The following is a 20,905-nucleotide window of genomic DNA, read 5'->3' as shown; positions in this document are numbered from 1 at the left end:
AAATGCCAGCACCAAGCATTAGGTTAAAAAACGTTCGCGCGTTTTCTGAGTCTACTTATTTGTCTGAGCATAACCCATCTATTTGAGAATAGTCTAGAAATAACATGTCAAGTCAGGATTCTAGATTCTCGTAAGGTTTTGGATTATTATGAAGCGACCTGCGTCTGTTGAAGTCAGAACTCATAAGTTCATCCATTATAAATTTAAATTACGTGTATCTCGTGTTTAGGATGACCAAATTAGTCGTTAAACCGCTCATTTTTGTATTTAAATTGCACCTTTTAAAAAAATGCGCTGGGAAGGCGTAAGTATACATTTTCGAAGAAATAAAACATGGAATCCATGCATTTCTTTTTCAAACTAAGGAATTTTGAAAAAAAGGTAATAACAACCAGAGCTCTAATCTGTTTAATTCTCATATGTCCACACCCCCGCCTCTTTATGTCACTGATATTGTATTACTGCATGGTTACTTTTGATAACCCTATGACCCCTCTACCTTGTATATTACATAAAAATATATATATATATATATATATATATATATATATATATATATATATATATATAATAAGGCTGAAATAAGGCAAAATGTCAAAAGTGGACCCAATTGACATGGTTCAGGAGGGGCTCTATTAAAACGGAAAGAAACTACCGAAAAACAATTTAGCATTTAATGGCCAAACATTTCATCGTTAAATTAACACTAAGGTTTACAGAATATCCTAAATATGTAGCGTTATGAGTTCAGCCAGTGTTTCGCCACTCAAATCGAATAAATACAGTGGACTTGATTAATCCGGTTTCTGAAAGAGCTATATTAGAACAGAAAGTAACTGCTGACTTAAATAGGGCACCGATGATAATCGGTTGAGGGACAAATAGGGAGTCATAGAACATAAATAATTTATTAGACCACACCACTTTTCCATTTACGAAAAATTAAGAAAAAAAAACGGGTTTAGTTTAAACAAAGCAGTGACAAAGAATAAAAACCAATTAACACATTAATTAGTAAAAAAAAAATTGTAAAAGCCAGTCTCCATTTGGCAGATTCTGCAAATCTGCTATCTTGCAGAAAAAGCAACGTCGAAGGTTGCAGTATCTGCAAACTGCCAACACGGAGCCGGAAAAGAAGTCTCCATTGAAATAAAATTTGCAGATTGGCGGTGCAGATTTGCAGAATCCGCCAAATGGAGACTGGCTTTAAGAGGAGTAATATCTGTTCTACTAGACATTTTCATTGTCATTTCTGAGTTGCAGCATTGTGGAAGATTATTAAGATGTGAGTTTTATCTATTTGTCTTGTCTTGTTTTATTTCTCTTGTTGTCTTGTTTTTTTTTCGTCGTTTTCTTTAGATGATTTAACTAAATTTTGTTTTCTTTTTTTTTTCGTTGATAAAGCTCCCGGATGCGGAATTGAAATATTTGGAATTTTTCTTATTAATTATTTGCTTTTTATTCTTTGTCACTGCTTTGTTTAAATTAAATCCGTTTTTCTCACTTAATTTTTGAGCCATAGAACGCGCAGACCTCCCTTAAGAATTGCAGGTTTTATACCTTTCCTTCCCATTTTATTGATCCTTTAATATTTGTTTTAATTCCTAATTAACATTTAATTTTGGACTTGTAATAGTTACATTTTCCAACGGTACGGTGTTTTTGGGATTTGTTAGTGACGTTCAGACGCTAGATTCTGTCTCATACTGTCCAATTTTCCCACTCAGAATGGTAGAAAATTGAAAATAGGAACTATCGAGCAACATTTTTCAGAACTGACAACACCTATTTAGGTGACAATTGTGATTGTGAATTCCCTATTTCTGAAAATACCTTGGACTTACAACCACTCTGAGCAGGAAACTTGGACAGGGTCTGAGACAGAATCCAGCATCCGAACGCCGTCTTAAAAAACGGACGAATTGTATCGTTTTCTACTGATCTGTCTTCTATCAAGTGCTTAGTGTTGTATCGGGCATCTCGCCAGGGTAAAGGGCTATTTTAATAAGAGAACCCTTGGTCGGCTAAATAACGCGTATTCGCACATGTGTTGTTTTTTACACCCTCTTGGAAATTTTTCTCCACCTCTCACAAAAAGAAAAACTGATCCCTGTTCTTTAGTTTCTGCAAGTATTTTGTCAGTATCACTTTTTGGACTCGTAATTGTAACATTTTCCGCGGTACGGTGTTTTTTTTTCGTTTTTTTTAAATTTGTCAAGAATTGGATGAATTATCCTGTAGATTTGCTGACCGTCGCAAAAAAATTGTCGATTTTCCACTGATGAGTATTCTATCAAATGTGTAGCGTCGTAAGTTGTAAAGTTTCATAGTATTTGACTATTATTGAATTTAAAGAGTTTTAAAGTTATTATTGAGAGTTTAAAAGTTAAGTTGTCAGTATTTGTGCGCATTTTGTCAGGGTCTTTTTATTTATTTTTTTTTTGTTCACACTCCTCTTAGTACGTCTTTGTTATGTATAGAGGATAACAATAAATTATTATTATTATTATTATTTAAACTTAATTAATTTTGAGAAAAAATGCATAAATAAAAACTAAACAATAAATTAAATTACCTAATTAAATCACCTAACAAAAAAAGTTATTAGACAGCAGTATTGTTAGATAGTTACTAGCTTGTTCCGAACGTAAATACGGATTTATTAAATGGGTTGTTAACTAGTAATTGGTTACTTATCTGCGTTAGTAATTATCAAAATTGGTTTATTTTTTAACGAATTAGTCAATTAACACAATATTACCCTTTTCTTTGTCTGGACACGTTGTAGTACTGCTTGTTATTGTATTACAACGAAATCTTTCATCTATTTGTACTGTCCTTATTTTCTTCCTTTTGAAAATAGAAGAAATATTGCCAAAAAACTGCTCAGTGTTGCCAAGAGTTCCGGCCAAAACAAGGGTGAATTGTACAGATTTCAGATCTTCAATGGCCACTATAGCATCACTTAACATTGCCTTTTCTGTTTTCAAACAAGTAAGTAGGCTTTCAAAATACACTAAAGGTCCAATTTTCATTAAAAGGGATAGGAAATTGGGTTCTGGTGGCGAGCACCAGAGTTGAACCATTAGCGCAGTAGTAACTGTAGTAAGCTAAAAAAAGAAAAATTAATGGCATTGGTAGAATTGCAATTTCAAATTAAAAAGTATATAATCAACAGAATAGCTGTATCTAGAGGGAGGGGGTAACCCGGTTACCCCCCCCCCCGAAATTGTTGTCCGACCTGTAAAAAGAAACAGAAATACATACAAACAAGTTTTTGTCGCGTTTGGTAGTTTTTGTTATTCCCCCGGAACATAAAAACCCACAGCACTTGATTCCCCTCTCCTTGATCAACAGCATAAAAAACCAAAGCTTGACATGAGTATGCTAAAGGTTATTTGTAACAAGACGTGAAACCTGTAAAAGCTCATGTGAAAGCTCAGTGTTAACAAAAATTATTAGCGACACAAGCACGAATAGCAGACATAGATGTAGACAGTAGTAGATATAGACATAGGCTAGATGTAGATAGATGTAGACATAGCAGTGGACATGTGTATAGTTGACATTTTTTTTTTCAGTGATGCCACACCCTTTTTATCGATAACTATAATAAATTTTGTGTGGCACACATATCAAAGGGTTCATGATAACAAACTGTAAATAAAGAGCGATTAGGGCTAATAGAATCCAAATCTCTAAAAAAAGAAGTTTTGATAACAACATGCACATCAAAAGAATCTGATTTATATACTACTGCTACTACTACTATTACTACTAACAATTCATCGCAGCACCAAGCCGCTAACTGAGGCCAACACAGCTACGCACGCTCATCCTCCATCCCAATCTATTCAAAGCCTCCCTCTTTACACCCTCCCAAGAAGTTTTTATTTCCTTTAAATCTTTTTTTATGATATCCTCCCACCCCAGACGAGGACGACCTGCTTTCCGTTTAGCCCTAGACGGTTGGCCGAAAAAGATAATCTTCGGCAATCTGCCATCCTTCATTCGCACAACGTGCCCTAACCATCTCAACCTTTCTTTCATTATAGCCCTAGAAAGCGGTATTGAACCTCATTTTACGTACAGTCTACTGTCAGAAATACGGTCAGTCAGCCGGGTACCCAAAAGAATCCGTAAGCAATTTCTCTGGAAAACATCTAGAAAATCTTCCTCCGTTTTTCGGAGCGCCAATGCTTCAGAACCATATTTGGCTACTGTCATCACTATACCTTCCAATATTCTAATTTTGTTTTGCAGACTTATCTTCCTATTCTTCCAAACCTTTTTTTTTACTGTGAAAAAAAAAAACCCTGAGCCTTGGCTATTCTACTTTTAACATCTTCACTGCTCCCATCGTCTTTACTAATAATACTATTAAGGTAAGTGAAACTGCCCACCTGATCAATCTTTTCGTTACCCTATGTCAGCTTTTCATCTTCACTTATTCCTAGCCTTAGTGACTTAGTCTTCTTAACATTAATTTTCAACCCTATTCCAGTACCCTGAACTAGCAAGACCTCTAAAAGTTCATTAATTATATATAGTGATATAAAATGAATAGAATCATGTGATTCCAAATATATAAAACTAATCAAGTTTAAAGTTACGTATCAAAGGTTAAAAGCCTGAGAAATTTGACTGATTTTAAGGAAGAGAAAAACACCCCTAAGATGGCAAGTGACGTCATCAAAGTAACGTCATCAAATTCAGCTTTATAGAGATTTCAAGCTCTCATCTACAAAAGAAAGTCACGTAGTCCATACAGAATAAACGGTTCACAAAATAATTTATTTCTACCCTCTTTGCAAACCAAGTTGATTCACTTGATGTTTGATAAAGTCACGTACAATAATTCATAATTTTGCATCAGCTATTACGGGGGAGGGTCGGTGGGTCATTACATAGAGGGGGGGATTCCTGATTCCTCAAAAAGTGCATTTGTATACCAAAATTTTCGAAATTGGTAAATATAGAAGAAGGTCTGTGGGAAGAAGGTATAAGTTGATATGTAATCTTCCTTTTATTTCTTTTAAGCCCGAATATAGGCACTGCGGGGTAACAGCTCCCTCATATTGGAGAAAAATCTTTTTTTTGTAGCATAAAAGATTACTTTACATGCTTACTGGCACAAACGGTGGAAAGGTGGGGGTCCACTTGAGTGTCATCACGGAATTTCCCAGGAGGGGAGGGGGAAGGAGGTAAGTGTTACAGGAACTTTTTAAATTAAAAATTTATTTGGCAACGAATTGTAAGAAAGGAGCGAAATTTACTTACACCGACAAGAACTCTGAAAAATGTTTTTGTTAACATCATGGCTGCAGCAGTAGCTGGAAGCTAGTAAAGAGTGATTCACAGCCCATAGTAACCAAAAGTTGAAAAACGCGTTTTTGCCTTGTGAAAAAAATTGGCATCTGACACTGAATCAGGAATGGTAACTATTATTTCGGTTAATGTTAAAAGTAAAAGTTTATTGCAGAAACAAATTTATGGTAATTTCTAAGGACAGCCTGAAAACCCCTCAAAAATGGTGCAGGATCGAAATAAAAAGGTCTTCATTGGAATAAGCACAGGTGAAAACCTAATACAGGATAATTACTGTCCTCGACCTTGAACACCAAAGAAAATCCTTTTTTTCTACTAGGACTAGCGAGTCACCAGAATATCAACGGGAGGTGTTTAATGGCTCATTCGAACGAAAGTTTAATTTCCTAGTGCTCTTTTTAAGGGACCAAAAAGATCGGAGTGTAGATAGTCCCCTACCCAAAAGGCCCCTCCCCCAAAGTTGTCCGATCAAAATATCGAGACAATCATTTTTTCAGAAAAGTTGAAAGGTCAAAGCTATTTTTTTCGGTGATGATATGACCTTCCATAATCTCTGGAGAAAGGGCTATAAGTGGTATCAGGCGTATCGGTATCCGGTGTTTTTTTTTTCAGTTATTTTCTAGGCTTATTCAAAAGCTATTTCTCCTATCTACGTGCTTTTTATAAATTCCGCCGTCTGCAAGTGCCATATGGCACTAAAAATGACACTTTTTGTGTCATTTCTCATTGGTTGGGGCTAGCAGGCTACCACATTTTTGTGGTAGCTAATTTTGTTAGCAGACAAAACTTTTGAAAAACTAAATTTCTGTGACTGAAACATATTTTTTCTTGTTTTCGATCCACCCTCAAAAATGTAATTCTATGATCCCTTCCCCCTCCCTCTCTGAGGGTGCAACCTTGATGCACCAGCGATACAATGGATTACTTTTTGTTGCAAATTCCTAGGAACGCGAAAACAGATTGGTAATTTGGTACAAACTGAATTCGAAATTGTTTAAATTGAAAGTTAACAGAAAATTAGCATCCCTGTTAGATAGACTTGCTTCTACGAATCCCCCTCCCCTCTATCCTGTAATATCATACATGAGCACATCATCAACTAATGCTTAATTTTTTTTGCAACAATTGCTTGGAAATTTCTTTTAAAACAATTTAGTTTTTAACCTGTCTAGTAATCTATTATTTGTAGATATTTGAAGTTGCTCCTTCATAAATGGTATATTTGTTTTCACCAATGGACTAGGAGAGCACTCCTACAAAAATATATAAACTTTTTGTGACTTAATTTAACGATATTAATTGGTGGAAAAAAATACAACACCTTCTCAGACATTTTTTTCACAAAAGAAGCTTTTATTTCCTTTGTAAGTTCTGAATATCATCTACAATCTCTGCACATCATATCATCTGCATATTATCTACAATATAGGAAACTTGAGATTTTGTAAACAGTTCATTCTCCTTCAAAAGGGAAATCTGACAAAGTACTTTTAACTTTGTCTAGAAATATTTAATTGGAATGTCCGAAATTTTGGCTGCCTTGTCATAAGCCTGCATTAGGTACCAAGGTCATCGAAATAAAAACATCTTTGCCCTATGGACTCACCTACGGTCTCTCCATACTTGAAAACCGCAATTTTCTAAGAGTTGTACCTTCTTTTCGTGAAGATAGATAAGCAATACTAATTAGTTAAATTAGACAAAATTTTTTGTCCATAAAAATTCAAACATCAGCCAATAACCCGCTGATTCTCAAAGACAACTGAACTGTCAAAAGAAAACTACGCGTTTTTAAGTTGTTTAGTGCAAGGTGTTCATTTTCGCCGATTTGTTACCCTTATTTCTAGTTTTTTTTTTTTTTTTTTTTTTTTTTTTATTTCCACTACTACCAAGGCTGTATCACCGCAACGTCTATTTTTTTGAAATTTGAATTTCCGAATTTTTCGTAAATCAAAATATATATATTTGTGTATGTTTCCGCTTAATTAATTAAACAGAATTTTAAAGAGCATGGATAATTTATAAGAGTAGAAATTGGCACTAGTGTTGAAAAAATTAGAAACGCCATTTAGCGTTTGGCGACATTTGGCACTTTTTTTTTAGTGTAAATGTATAGAATACGGCATTGGATTTCAAAACCCCTTCTGGCGATGCTGATCTCCATTTCATGGCCCTTCAGCCAGGGAGTGAAATGGGGTTGGGGGCCAGCTATACTGCTCATTTTAGTAACAAGTACCTGAAATCTGTTCCTGACAAAAAAGATTACAAAGCATTAAAAAATGCCAAGTAGTGCCAAACGATAGACGGTGTTGTCATTTTTTTTTTTTTGTCACTAGCGGCAGTTTCCACTCCTATAAGTTACCCATACTCTTTGAGCTAGGGTATAAGGAAAAACATAGTCTACAAAATGTGTTCACCCATGGATGGTATAGCAAAAATTGCAACATACCGCTTGTGAGAAGCAGGCATCACGTCGGAGCTGGACAGCATGGTCGAGTGCCATCTTAGGAGGATCAACACGGAGCCTTAAAACTGTGTGAGATAATCTGGCCGTTTTCAGTAGGCAGTTAGCAGAGTGATGTATTTTTTTCAAGCATGGCTTCAATTCTGCGACCCAATCTTTTTGGGGCTTTGCCTCACTATCCAAGGCTAAAGTTTTCGGGCGAGTTAATGGTGATTGTGCCGACAATTCACGGGCGACAACTGGCGTTGTACTCCGTCGTTTTGACACAAGATTGGCCAAAGGTCGAAAACCACTTATGGCAGAGTCATCGACATTACAAAATTGGCTTACTTTTCCAGCTAAAGCCAATAATCCAGCCTCCATATTAACACAAGTCAGCTCAATAGGCTCAGGCTCTTCAGAAGAGCTATAATAGTGTGATGGGGGAGAACCGCATCGTATAGTGTGAGTATCAGTTGGGTATGCTTCCTTTTTTACAGTTTCAGAAAATTCATCAGGATTCTCTTCGGCTTGGAAAGGAGTGAACTCAACCTGAGGAGTTCTAAGCTCTTGAATAATTCGTTCTGCGATGGAGCGAAGTGGCGCAGTGACGTCACCATTCTCTTTATTTGAGCTGACAGTCAGTCGGTTTTCTTCATAGAAAGATAAAGCTTCCGAAGCTGCTTTTGGCTCCATTAGACTCATTATGTGCTGACACTAGAAAGAAGAAGAAGAAATACAAGACAAGTTAGAAAGTTTAGAAAGAAAGGCGTAATTAGGATTAAGGGCATGTTAAAAAAGGATACTTTAAACAAACTATTAGGACTGAAGGCTTTGTTGATCACAAACAAATATAGGTCTTATTCATTAATTCTTACATATTAGTAATAAAAAAAGCCTTAGCATAGGATATATCTATGTGCAGCATTTCCTAGTCAGTGAACAATTACACTTTTCTACAATGGTTTCACATTGGCCAAGCAACCCTTTTCCATTGATTTACTTAAGATTCGTAAGAGTGTAATCTTCTTTCTGATTGGCCAACTATAGACAGTTTTTATTCTTAGGTTACGGAGCTTCCATATCTATTAAGTAGCTTCTTGGAGTTTTCTTTCAAGAAGCTCCTCTGCTATCTAGTGTTTCGTGGGAAAATATAGAAGTTGAACGAGACTGAACTATTAAGCTGGTACAAAAAGGATTATGCTATTAATTTTGTACAGCCTACTCCTTCTCCTAAGTTTGTGCAGCCCAGCCTACAGCCTTCAATACAAAACAATTCTGATAATAAGAGATAAGATAAGGGTTATTCATCATGAAGTACATATACTATCTTACATTTTTCTATTCCCCAAAGACTCATTGGCCTGTAAAGAGGGCGGAAGACAAACGAGTCACTCACTCAGAGAAGAGAAAAAATTAATCATTTACTCACAGAGAGAAGAGCAAAAAAAAAGGAAATCATTAATAATAATAAACAAATAAATACAAATAAAACAAAACTAAAGAACACAAAAACTAAATGGATTGAATAGAGTAAATTAATTGAGTAGATCAAATAAACTTCAATAACAAAAATATATGAGAAGAGAATATAAATCAATAGATGAAGATAGCTTCTAAAAAGCCAAAGAAATTAGAACTGTTTTTTTTTGTTTTTTGTTTTTTAACAGCTTAAAGAGTGGCACCTTCGAGCTGGCTCAGGCAACTTTTTTCATACAATATTACTCGCCATTAAAGGATTGAAGTCTGACTTTACACAAAGAGTAAATGGAATTTGAATAAGATTTTTTATATTGTGTAGATGATAATTATTCTGATCAGAGGTAAAAGACGGCAAAACTCTTAGGGGCTGGGGGAGGTCAACACGAAGCTAAGGAAAAGTGATTCGAAATATACAGTGACTCCGACATCGAGTAAAGGGATAAGTCCTGAAAGATTAGTTTCCTGAATGAGGTACCTAGCTTTATTGTAAACCTTAGAAAGTGGTTTTAATAGAGAAGGAAAGGTTGAAATCCAAAATATGGGACAGTAAGAAACGGATCAGTAAGAACTAGATCAAGCAGTGAAAAAGGATTTTCAAACTGGCCCATAAGTATAAAAGTATGTTTGAGCTTCCTTTTAAAGTACCGAGACTCCTGCATATCTTCATTTCAATCAAATCAATGTGACATTTGAAAGGTTTTCATCAGAAAGAATGTCCAAAAAATGAACATCGATCTTTAGATCCATGAATTATCCTATTTGGCCGGCGAATTTCAGATAACTGGTGATATATCTTAGATTAACAAGAAAAAAAAACTGGACTTAGTGTACTGTCATCAGCAAAACTAACAAGGACATCAGAAGGACGTCAGAATACAGTTGGATTTTTTTCCTTTGTTTTTTAATACCACTAGCCGAGCATTATCTATGCTGAGATAAAATTAAGAGAAGGATTAAGTTATAACAGACTAAAGAGCCATCTTATAAGAGTGGAAACTAGCGCTAGTGTCGAAGAAAGAAAAACTCATCAGCACTATCTAGCATTTGGCGAGACTTTGTGTTGTTTTTTTAGTGCGATAATAAGGCAAAATTAATCTAATTTGCAAAATTAAGTAGAATAATAAGCACCTGATTCCAGTTTCTGAAAAAAAAACAATAAAGAAGTTTGAAAAATGCCAAGGAACGCAGCCGATTTTTAATGAATGCTAGCACAAATTCCCGCTGTTATACAGATGTCTGCGTGTGTCTAATATAAATATCTGACTCGAACAACTCTTGCAGCAAATGAAATTGATAAACTTGAAAAAAAAAAGCAATTCAACTCTATTTCTAGAATTATTTCATATTGAATAACTTTGGCTGGACCAACTTAATAATGGAAATTTTTTGTACCGTCTTAACCCTTGACAGGCCATTATAGGAACGAATACTAGGAAAAATCTCCAACACCTCCCATGTAATCTCTAAGTCAGACAATTGACAAAAAAAAAAACAAAAAAAAATTATTCACTATTCATTCAAAATTGTCAATTTTTAACCATGTTGTAAAAAGACGTCACTAGCCTCTCAAGTATATAAAAATAGGGCATTTTCAGTTGTTGTGGAAGGCTTTAAAATAATTGTTTTTGGCAGTAAGGCACAGTGTAAGTTCACTTTTTTCACATTCAAAAGTGGTATATCCTGATTTGCACTGTTTGCAGTGGCTCTGCTTCCCAGTCTTTTTTGGCCAGTGATCAAGTCAATCGGCTTGAGAAGAAAATGCCAGTCGGATTCGATTGCGACTTCGAATGGGGCTCGGACTGTCTTCGACATCTGCGGATGGTCTACCACGTTTACGTCAGGGTATCACACGTGCCGAGGCATACAACCCTGCTGCAACTTCAGACCTGAAGGCTCTCAAGATCATCGGTTCGTCTGTCTGTGAAATGAGCGCTTTGACGTCTGACCTGAAGAGAAGCCAACTATTGCAGACTGTTGTGTCAATAAGCCACCAGAAGATTCTCATGCACCATTTTCGTGTCCGAAGATGAGCTCCGCACATCTCCACCAGCATGTCTGCTAAATTTACACCACCCATATGACGGTTGTACTCATAAAAACTGGCTGGCCTTGAAACTTCAACCCTGGATTTATCCTTAACGTTCCACTGTCTGCACGTATCCTGTGGCGTTATTCCTGCATACGTCAAAGCCAAGCAAACCGTGTTGTTATCTAACCATTTCACAACAATAACACCAGAATGGATGTCAGTCCTGTAATCGGAAGTTCCTCTCTCTTGTGTTTTCATTTCACCTTCTGTGAGGAGTGGGCAGCCCTTCAGTCGCGCTTTGTTCAACGTACCAATACAAGGGAATCTTTCAATATTGAGCAAACTCATTAGTTTCAAGCTCGAAAACCAGTTGTCAAAGTAAGTATAGTGGTTGATTTTCTCTGGTAAGGTACTCAACAGACGTAAAACTATGTTGCCTCCAACTCCAAGATCTGGCTCTATGTCATCTTCAACAATCGTACCCTTACCTAGACAAACTCCAAAATCATGTACAAAATCTGACACACCAGCTCTTGTGAACTCTTTTATTCCCCACTTCGTCGGCATTTTTCGTAGATATTGTCTCAAGTTACTTCGTGCCTTGAAGGGAATCATTTGCTTTTCAATTGAATGGTGTTCTTCGGGGCTGACTTCAAGAAACTTGGAACGGATAAGACCCAGGACGGGTCGAATCTTGTATATCTTGTCAAATCCATGTTCTCAGGTTTTCTTAACTTTTTCGTTGTCGTTGAAATGAAGAAAAAGTTTGATCTTGCCAAATCTTTGTCGGCAATTGCAGGGTATCTGGTAGCTACTTCCCAATACCTTCGATAATAGGGAACTTTTATCACCCCCAATAGTAGAATAATGCTAATGAAAACTTTTAGCTCTTCGACAGTGAGGCAGAGGTTGCATCCCTCAGTTTGAAGTGCAAAGACGTTACTTTGTTCAACTATCAGCTCAAGAAGGTCACTTTCAAAGAATTTTCGGAAGTATTTCAGTGGAGTCTCCAAGATGCCTGGGACTTGGCGAGGCTTTCCTTTCCGAGACCAATCAACATTTTCTATCTCTACTTTTCTCTTGCCGAATTTTTCTTGGACTTTCGATTTCTTCTTTGATTTTTACGTACTTGCTACTACCGGTTGCTATTGCTGACTAGAGGGTGGAGCTTCCCCCGAGTCATCGTCGCTGGGTTCACTGCTAGCCTTCACATCATCCTTTTCCAAAAAGAAATGACGATTGTCCAGCAGAGGCAACAAGTCTGGATCAAGATCATTAATAAGATTTTCTGGAGACAAGAAGTCTGGATCATCGTCATCATCATCATCCGACAATTCCGACAGCATCTCTTTTGGAATATCAAAAATATAATTGGCTGCCTCTTCTGCGACAATTTGGCGATTTTCAGCTAGTTTTCTTACTCTGTCGTAAGATTCCGCCATCTAGAAAGAAAACAAAAATTAGGCGTATGACACACCCTGCCTACTCAATGATCCACCACCCCTGACGAGTGGTGTGAGCTATTACATAGGAAGGACCCCTCCTACATAATAGCTGATGTAAATTATACTATTTTCTTCATCCTTTTTGTCTTATTTAGTTGTTCGTTTCACGATTTTGACCCACGATCGTCCGATGTCGTATTTTTACAACACAAGGTAATGTATCTTGCTGCTGATCCAAATTCTTGCACACATCGTGAATTTCATCTACAGAAATGCAAAACTGTAAAATATATTTTATACACATAGGCTATGCAAGGAATCTCCCACCTTTTCGTTTTTTATCCAGTATCTAGCTTAGAAAATGCTATTTTTTTACAGCAAGATGGCCGTCTAAGCTCGAAAAGTACAGATTTGTTATTCTACAACAATTGCCTCTATAGGGTTTAGTTCAGCCTCGTTCAACTACTTAGTTTAATTACGAAACACTAGATAGCAGAGGAGCTTTTGACATGAAATTTCAAGAAGTACTAAATAGATATGGAAGCTCCTTAGCCTAAGAATGACAACTGTCTATAATTCGTATACTAAAAGTAACCCACCAATCAGAAAGAAGTTTGCAATCTTATAGATCTTAAGTAAACTTGTGCGAAAAGCCTACTTGGACAACGTAAAACCAACCATACTCTTAGCTGCAGACAGGATATGTTTTCACGAGCTCCTTGTAGTTTCTCTTCGATGCCGCCAGCCAAGATTTCCTACGGCATTTGAGTGAGGCAAAATCGGTTATTTAGGTCAGCTTTTCTGTTATTACCATTGATTGCCACCTTCTTGTTAGACACCCGGTGGCTGCTTACATGCTTACGTCTTGCAACACGTGTACTGTACTGCCTGACATCTATGCAGGCGATAAATATCCTCTGGCTAAAAGACTAGTTTGAGTATCCTGTGAAACATACAATTTTGTGAACAACCTAAAACATTAACTTACACTAAAAGACAAGATAGTTCAATAATTGAGTTCCTTAGATTCGGATACTTCCACTGATTAAACTAAAATTGCTTTATTATTTAGACCTTTTCTTAAAGAATGATCTAAATTGCTTTTAAAAGACAAGGATATTTCCTCAACGATTTTCAACCAATTTTCAATGAAAAAAATAAATAAAATAATGCAAAACACATTTCAAATTACGATTCGGTAAATGTAAAAAGCTGAGGATATCAAAACTGTCGCTCATAATTTGAAATATTAAAACCGTCGAACCGTAGAAAAATAATATACCAAAAACTCGCACAGGGATAATATTCAAACTTATTTGTAAATAATCATTATTTTAAATAATCATTTTTGCAAATAATCTGTATTTTCAGAAGGACATTTTCAATTCTAATGTTTTTGAGACGGTACAAGCCAGACATGACAAAGAAAGGCCAATATAGAATTACCTCAACTCACATATTTTTTGTTCAAGACGCGACAAAATTCTGCCCAACTCTATCTCACCTCCCTTACGGAGAACAGCTCCAAGGATAATTGTATGATATACCCACTACCACTCAAGAAGTGATGTTAGGTTAATCCTAATGAAATATACCTAAGTATGATAAAACATAATACGTTAGAAACAAAAAGGGCTATATATTTGCACATTAGGGGGGGGGGGAGGGTGAAGTACAGCGGATCTGCATGCAAAATGTGTTAGCTACAACTACTCTGCATAGTATAAAGTAAGAATTGCTGTTTGACTTTACAATTTCGAAATACTTTAACACCCCCCCCCCTAACGTCCAAATATATAGCCTAAACTATATATTTCCCACCTATTTTGTCACTTCCCTTTATCTTTTTTCACGCTAAGGTGACAGAAACTAGCGAAAGAAACCGGTTTACAATGCGTCAACGAGCAACTTGAACAACTTGGGCGGTAGTGGGTATATCATACAAGAACCACTCTAAATTTCAGCTTTGGCTTACCGTTTTTATTGTGGCGACATAACTAAGACTTACAAGATCTGCAAAAACCTTTTATGACAACATAGCACACACCGACACCAAAATTCGGCATATCAAGTCTACGTGGACGTGGGTTTAAACTGCAATGTAGACGCTTCTTCAAGTACACCGGAAAATGGGGCTTCTCCAACCAGGTCATCAGCAAGCGGAATAGTCTGCCCCCATCAATAGCAAATAACTCAGATTCATGGACTTGTTATGTTTTCGAGTTTCTTATTTCGCAGAGATTGTAAAAGGCTTGCGTCTGTTTTTTGTATTAAATTATTATTATTAATTATAATCTATAAATTGTCTGCTTTATAACATAAATTGTTTAGGGTTTTATTTATTTTAATTAGGCACTGAAGACGGCATACGAGTCCGAATATCGGCGACTTTGCTTGATTTCTATAATTGGCCCAATTCTGTTGGTCTCTTTTCATGTTTCTTATCTTTCTCCAACAGGCAACATCATCAATGCCATCTAATTTATCTTTCTAATCTTTGATAATCCCGACATCTAATCTTTCTTTCTTGTCTTTTTTGATAATTCTTAATAACCATACCATATAATTTTTCTTGCTAATCTTTGATACTCATGTCATTTAATCTTTCTTATCTCTCGTATCTTTCCGCAACAGGTAATATCATCACTGTCATCTAATTTTTCTTTTCTTTTCATAATTTGGTTACTGCCAGAAGCAAGGCAGCTCGTCTTAATCATGCTTACAAAGACTACACCCTCATCAGGAAAAAATTCCTTTGGATTTAAACTTAAGAACTAAAGAATTTTGAAATTAGAATTAAAGCTTTAACTGTTTGTAAAATCACATGTTTCAAAGGGAACACAAAACAGTCTTAACTAGAGAATAGCATGATTATTAACGATTATCAAGAAGAACAAGAAAAAAAATATATAGAAAAGAGAATAAAAGATTATCAAGAAAGATAAGAGATTAGATTGCAGTGATGCTATTACCTATTGAAAGACAGTTCCAACTTTCAAGCATTATAAAGATTTGGACTGATTGAGCAAAACAAATAGGAAACAAGGTAACAGAAAAAAGAATAAATGAAAGTAACAGAAAAATAATGTATAAATGAATAATTTTATCAATATTAATTTAGAAAGAAAAAACAGTACTTTTGTAGAAAGCGGTAAGCGCGCGACAATTGTATCGAAGATCAGATAGGATAAAACCCGGTACTTACACGAGACCCTATATAAAGATAGGCATTACAAAGAGTTTCTCACTCCGGAAATATATTTAAACTTTAGTTTTTTGGGGTTTCAAATTTAGATTCATTTAATTCAAAAACAAGACATAGCTCTCGTGGGCAAAGCCCAAATATGATGTCTCTTAGTCATAATTAGCAAAACAAAGTTGTCTGATAAAACTTTGTCAGGATAAATACATTAAAGGATAAAAACACTGGAGATTGAGAATACAATTGTCTGATAAAACTTCGTCAGGATAAAATAAACTAAACAAGAAAAACACTAGAGATCATTGTAATATTTCACAAAGCTTGGCACAGAGCTTTTACTGTAGTGCATGATGTTACAGTGGACTGGGGTTAGTTTCGGAAGCTTCTCAGTCACTGCCCTGGGGGAACGAGATCTTATATGGACAAAAGGTAGGGGAAGGAATGATCGGTAGATGGGATGTTGAAGGAGGGAGGAGCCAAACCTTTGGCATAAATTTTTTCGGCGGGAAGAAAGGGATTCAAGTTTAAATTCCTTGAGGTAAATGGAGTAAGGTAGAGGGGAACCGCCATATATGATTTGCAGTGATCTCTTCTGAACTCGTTCTATTTTATCAGTTTCATCCTGGGTAAGGGCAAAGTGCCAAACCGGACAAGCATATTGAACTAAGGGGGCGGATGAAAGTGTAAAACATTAGTTTCACCTTGTCCTTAGGAACTCGAAATTTTTTCAGTGTTTTTAGCATTTGGATTGCGCTGTTAGCTTTTTTACAATTGTCTTTGTATTCTCCCGCCATGAGAGGTCAGAAGAAATCACCACACCAAGTAAAGTTATTTTATGACTTATTAGCTCGGAAGCGATAGGAGGTTCGAAAGACGGTTGAGTATTCTGAAGAAAAGAAAATGTCGTGACCGAGCATTTGTCTTTATTCACGACCATATTTAGTTCAGCCGCCTCTGAGGTAACTTGGTCGATGATACCAGCAGCATTGCTCTTCGAATTCTTAGATACGATTTCCGTTAAGGACAAGTCGTCAACCTATTTCCATCTGTCCTCCAGCTCAGCAGCATTTTCATTTATCATGAGGAGAAAGCCCGGCGGCCCGATCACAGTTCCTCGTGGAATTCCACAAAAAACTGGCAGAGAAGTGGAAAATAGGTCTTTATACTGCACAGTTTGATCTCTATTTGTTAAGAAGCTCTTGATGATTTTAATAATAAAGCTGGGGATATTTTTTTCCGCCATTTTTTCTAAAAGGATTTTGTGATCAACAAGGTCAAGTGATTTTCTGAAATCAATTGCAATTAAATTTATCCATTTTCCAGGTTCATCCAGGTGTTTTAAAATAAAATCAATTAAATTAACAAGGTAATGAACTGTCGAACACTTAGGGATGTTACCAAATTGCTTTCGATCAGTTACTTTCAAAAGATATTTTTTCAGCTATGCGGCAACAAAGCTTTCGTATATTCTGCTAAAAACTGACGTAACTGTGATCGGCCGGACAGACACCAGAGAAATCACTAGCTGCTCCTTTCTTTGGAATGGGAGTAATAAACCCTTTCTTCCATTTCTTTGGAAAATATCCTGTTTTTGTTATATTATTGAAAATTATCTGAAGGGGAAATGATAATTCTTTAGCAAATGCTTTAATGAGAGCAACTGAAATGTCAAAAGGGGCAACGGAAGTTCTTTTTAACGAAGAGAGTTTACGGATTATAATTGCCGATGAAATATCAGCAATTAAATTAGCATCTGAAGGAGCAGTTAACTTTACTGGAGGATCCTCGGGTAGAAGAGGGGGGGTAAGACTGCACAATTGAAGCAAAATGGGCATTTAAATCATTCGCAGTTTTCTCTAGAGGCTCCTCCTTCATGAAGTCAACTGGTTGAGAACTTCTGCCAGTCAGACTTTTTACTTTACTGAAAAACTGGACGGCTTGGACTCCAAAAGATGGTCAACTTCATTTTCATAGTAATTTGCTTGTGCCTTTTTGATTTTCCATTTTATTTGGTTTGCTAACTGTTTTGCTTGGTTCACTTGACCTTTTCGTATCAGGTGCAATTTCTGTTTTATCAGTTGCTTTATTTTTGAATTTACGTATGGTTTATCGCTAGAACAGAATTTAGTCTTACATTCGGGAAAGCACTGGAGAAATTTTGAATTTACCTTATTATGGAATTCTTCTACTTGGGAATCCAAGTCTTTAGCTGAAGAGACCGCGACCCATTTTTCTCCCGCTATCCAGTCACCGAATTGCAGCAGACCATGGTCAGTGATCGGCCTTGAAGTAACTTCGGTTACTGAATATTTAATTTTTACTTTTTCCAAGGGGTTCCACTGTAACATATAATGATAACTTCCACCAAGTGGTGCTAGTTTACTTGGATTCTGGTAATAATACGAAAGATTTGTCAGGATTACATCCAGAGAACTATTCCCCTTAGTTGTTGGGAAATCGATTAGAGTTTTAAGGTTAAGTGACCTGGCCAGCGATTTGCTATCGAGTTCGTTAGCAACTCCTAGCATTACTACTCCAAAATATGGGTGAGTTCTCTGGACGTAATCTGTCGATTCCTGCAGCTTCTCCCAAAAAGCTTTTCTTGCTGCAGCGGGCTGACCAGGTGAATAATAGAAAACGCACACTTCTATGGCAGAGATCGGCCTAGGGAGTCACTTAGGTTGGGCTTTGACCCAAATAATTTCATTATTATCTTCAAGAAAATGTATATTTAAAAGCTGAGGTTGAAAATCTTCGTGCACGAGGGTCATAATTCCTCCTCCTTTTTTCTCAAGAGGATGGTCACCAGGCCTAAGTTTAATAAAAGAAGAAAAGTTAGGAACCCTCAATAAATTAATATCTTGCCGGTGGACCTCGGAAACACAGATAACGGAACAGCCAATTTTATAACGGAAGTTTAGGGGGACTAAAAGGTACCTAAGTTGGGTTGATTAAGTTAAGTTACGTATTTAATATATGCTATGCTTTACACCCACCCTCCCCCTAATGTGCAAATATATAGCCCAAATTTGTTTCTGAACTATTATATTTTCATCCTATTTTGTTTTATTTCATTAGCTTTAACGAAACTTCACTTTTCGCACGCTTACCGCTTTCTACAAAAATACCGAAAAAACTAATTTAATAGCAAAACTAATAAATAAAACTAAAGAAGAAAGAAAAAAACCATCAATAGTTCTACAAAAAAGAGAATTGAACTAATAGTTAGTAAATAAAAATAATGAAAACTAACAGAAAAGAAAATAATACAAAAAAAAACAACAACAACAGAAGTGATGAAATAGTAATTCACTAATTAATTTTAATTTTGTAGACAGTAGCTAAAAACCAAAAAAATAAAAAAAAAATGATAAAACTAGCAATTTTATAAATTATTAATTTTAAAAACAGAACAGTAATCCAGAAAATTTATTGTTATCTTTTAACAATAGTTAGAAAAGTATATTATAATAATAGTAAAAACTAATCAGAAAAAAACAATAAAATCTACCAAAATGGTGATTAAGTGAATAAGTATTAAAAAAAGACAGCAAACACAACAACAAAACAGAATAAGCAGAATTAGAGAAAAAAAATATTCGAAAAGAATTGTGACCTTAACGATTAATTCATTGGCTGCTTGAATGAGTACGATTTCATCCCTGATTCTGGACGCCACAAGTATCCTCATAATGGTACTGACTATTTCACGTCGAAAATGACGAAGTGCAAGTATTGTATCCTTGGCTATATTGAGCTGGTTAGCATAAACTGGGTCTTCTGCAGCTGTAAGCTGTTCTAACATCCTGCAATATTAAAAAAAAGTATAAGTGTATGAACAGTTCTGGTCATAAGGAGACATGTTAAGAAAACAATTCTTACTTCATAATATGAGGTAATATATTTTTACCACATATTACCTCATAATAATCATAGTTAACATATTTTTCAGGGGGAGAACCTTTATCGTCACTATTTTTCCAGGTTTTTAATCACAATTTTCAATATTTATGTCAATACTCCAAGTCTTGAAAATCGTTTTAAAAAAACACCCAAAAGCCATCTAGCTAATCTAACCAAACCTAAACTAACCAAACTGAACCTAAATTTATCAATATTAGCCAATTTATTGTTTTGGTAGATGGCAGTGATGGTGTTTAACTTTCATATATAGAATATTTGAAAACAGATAAATGCAGTGAAATGTATATTTTTCAGAATTTTGTTTAAAAAAAATTGTACAACAGCGAAAGAAGTGAGGATAAAGGTCCTTCCCCTGGAAAATATGATAACTAGGATTATTATGCATATTATGAAGTAAGAATTGTTTTCTTAACATGTCTTCTTATGACTAGGACAGGTCATACACTTATACCAAAAAAAAAAAAAAAAATTAAGGTACTTAAATAAGTTTCGCGAAGTTCCTTTGCTTAAGTAGAATCCTTGCGATCCACTGGACGGATAGAAGGACGAGTGCTCAGACAAGGGCAGATACTGGACAACCGCTGGTGACCAGCGAGATCAGAAAAAAGAGATGGGTATACTGGTTGCATATAATCTGCCTGAATGAAGGACGTCTCCCAAATGATGTGTGGCGTTGGACCCCACTTGGTCTTTGAAGGAGGGGAAGACCCTCCTTCAAAACAAACTTATTTCCCCTGACACAAATATTTTATTTTGGATGATTCCATTTAGAATTTATTACGTTCTAATCGTAATGAATTTATTTTAAGGGTCTGGCCCATAGGTCCACCCCTATCAAGTTTTCTGGCAAATATCTATGTAAAACATCTTGAAAATTGGGCTTTGGATTCATATTTTTAAACAGATCTATAGGGAACGTTACATGGATGACGTAATATCATTTTAGGATTATTAATTAAAAAAAATTTCCGAAAAATAAGTTTTTCAAAGAAAAGTAAAGGCCATTTTAAAATTAAGCTCAGGATATAAAAATACCTTTTAAAATTAAAAAT

At 35.7% G+C, this 20,905-nt stretch overlaps 1 protein-coding gene across 2 annotated transcripts in view; it reads right to left on the bottom strand.

The window, feature by feature from the left end:
- The window catches only part of LOC148945052 (inositol polyphosphate-4-phosphatase type I A), a 91,553-nt gene that overhangs the window by 21,060 nt on the left and 49,588 nt on the right, over window positions 1-20,905 (bottom strand). For both annotated transcript variants that reach the window (XM_089099185.1, XM_089099186.1), the window contains exons 6-8: window positions 19,546-19,735; window positions 7,778-8,488; window positions 2,762-3,110 (exon numbers count right to left, since the gene is read on the bottom strand). In XM_089099185.1, the coding sequence (XP_088955311.1) occupies window positions 2,762-3,110; window positions 7,778-8,488; window positions 19,546-19,735 (1,250 nt within the window). The remainder of the gene's footprint in view (window positions 1-2,761; window positions 3,111-7,777; window positions 8,489-19,545; window positions 19,736-20,905) is intronic.

This window comes from Artemia sp. Qi Xiang Cuo, chromosome 13 (assembly GCF_049724085.1).
Source record: "Artemia sp. Qi Xiang Cuo chromosome 13, ASM4972408v1, whole genome shotgun sequence".
NCBI classification, from domain to species: Eukaryota; Metazoa; Arthropoda; class Branchiopoda; order Anostraca; family Artemiidae; genus Artemia; species Artemia sp. Qi Xiang Cuo.
This window is presented reverse-complemented; position numbering and strand designations above follow the sequence as displayed.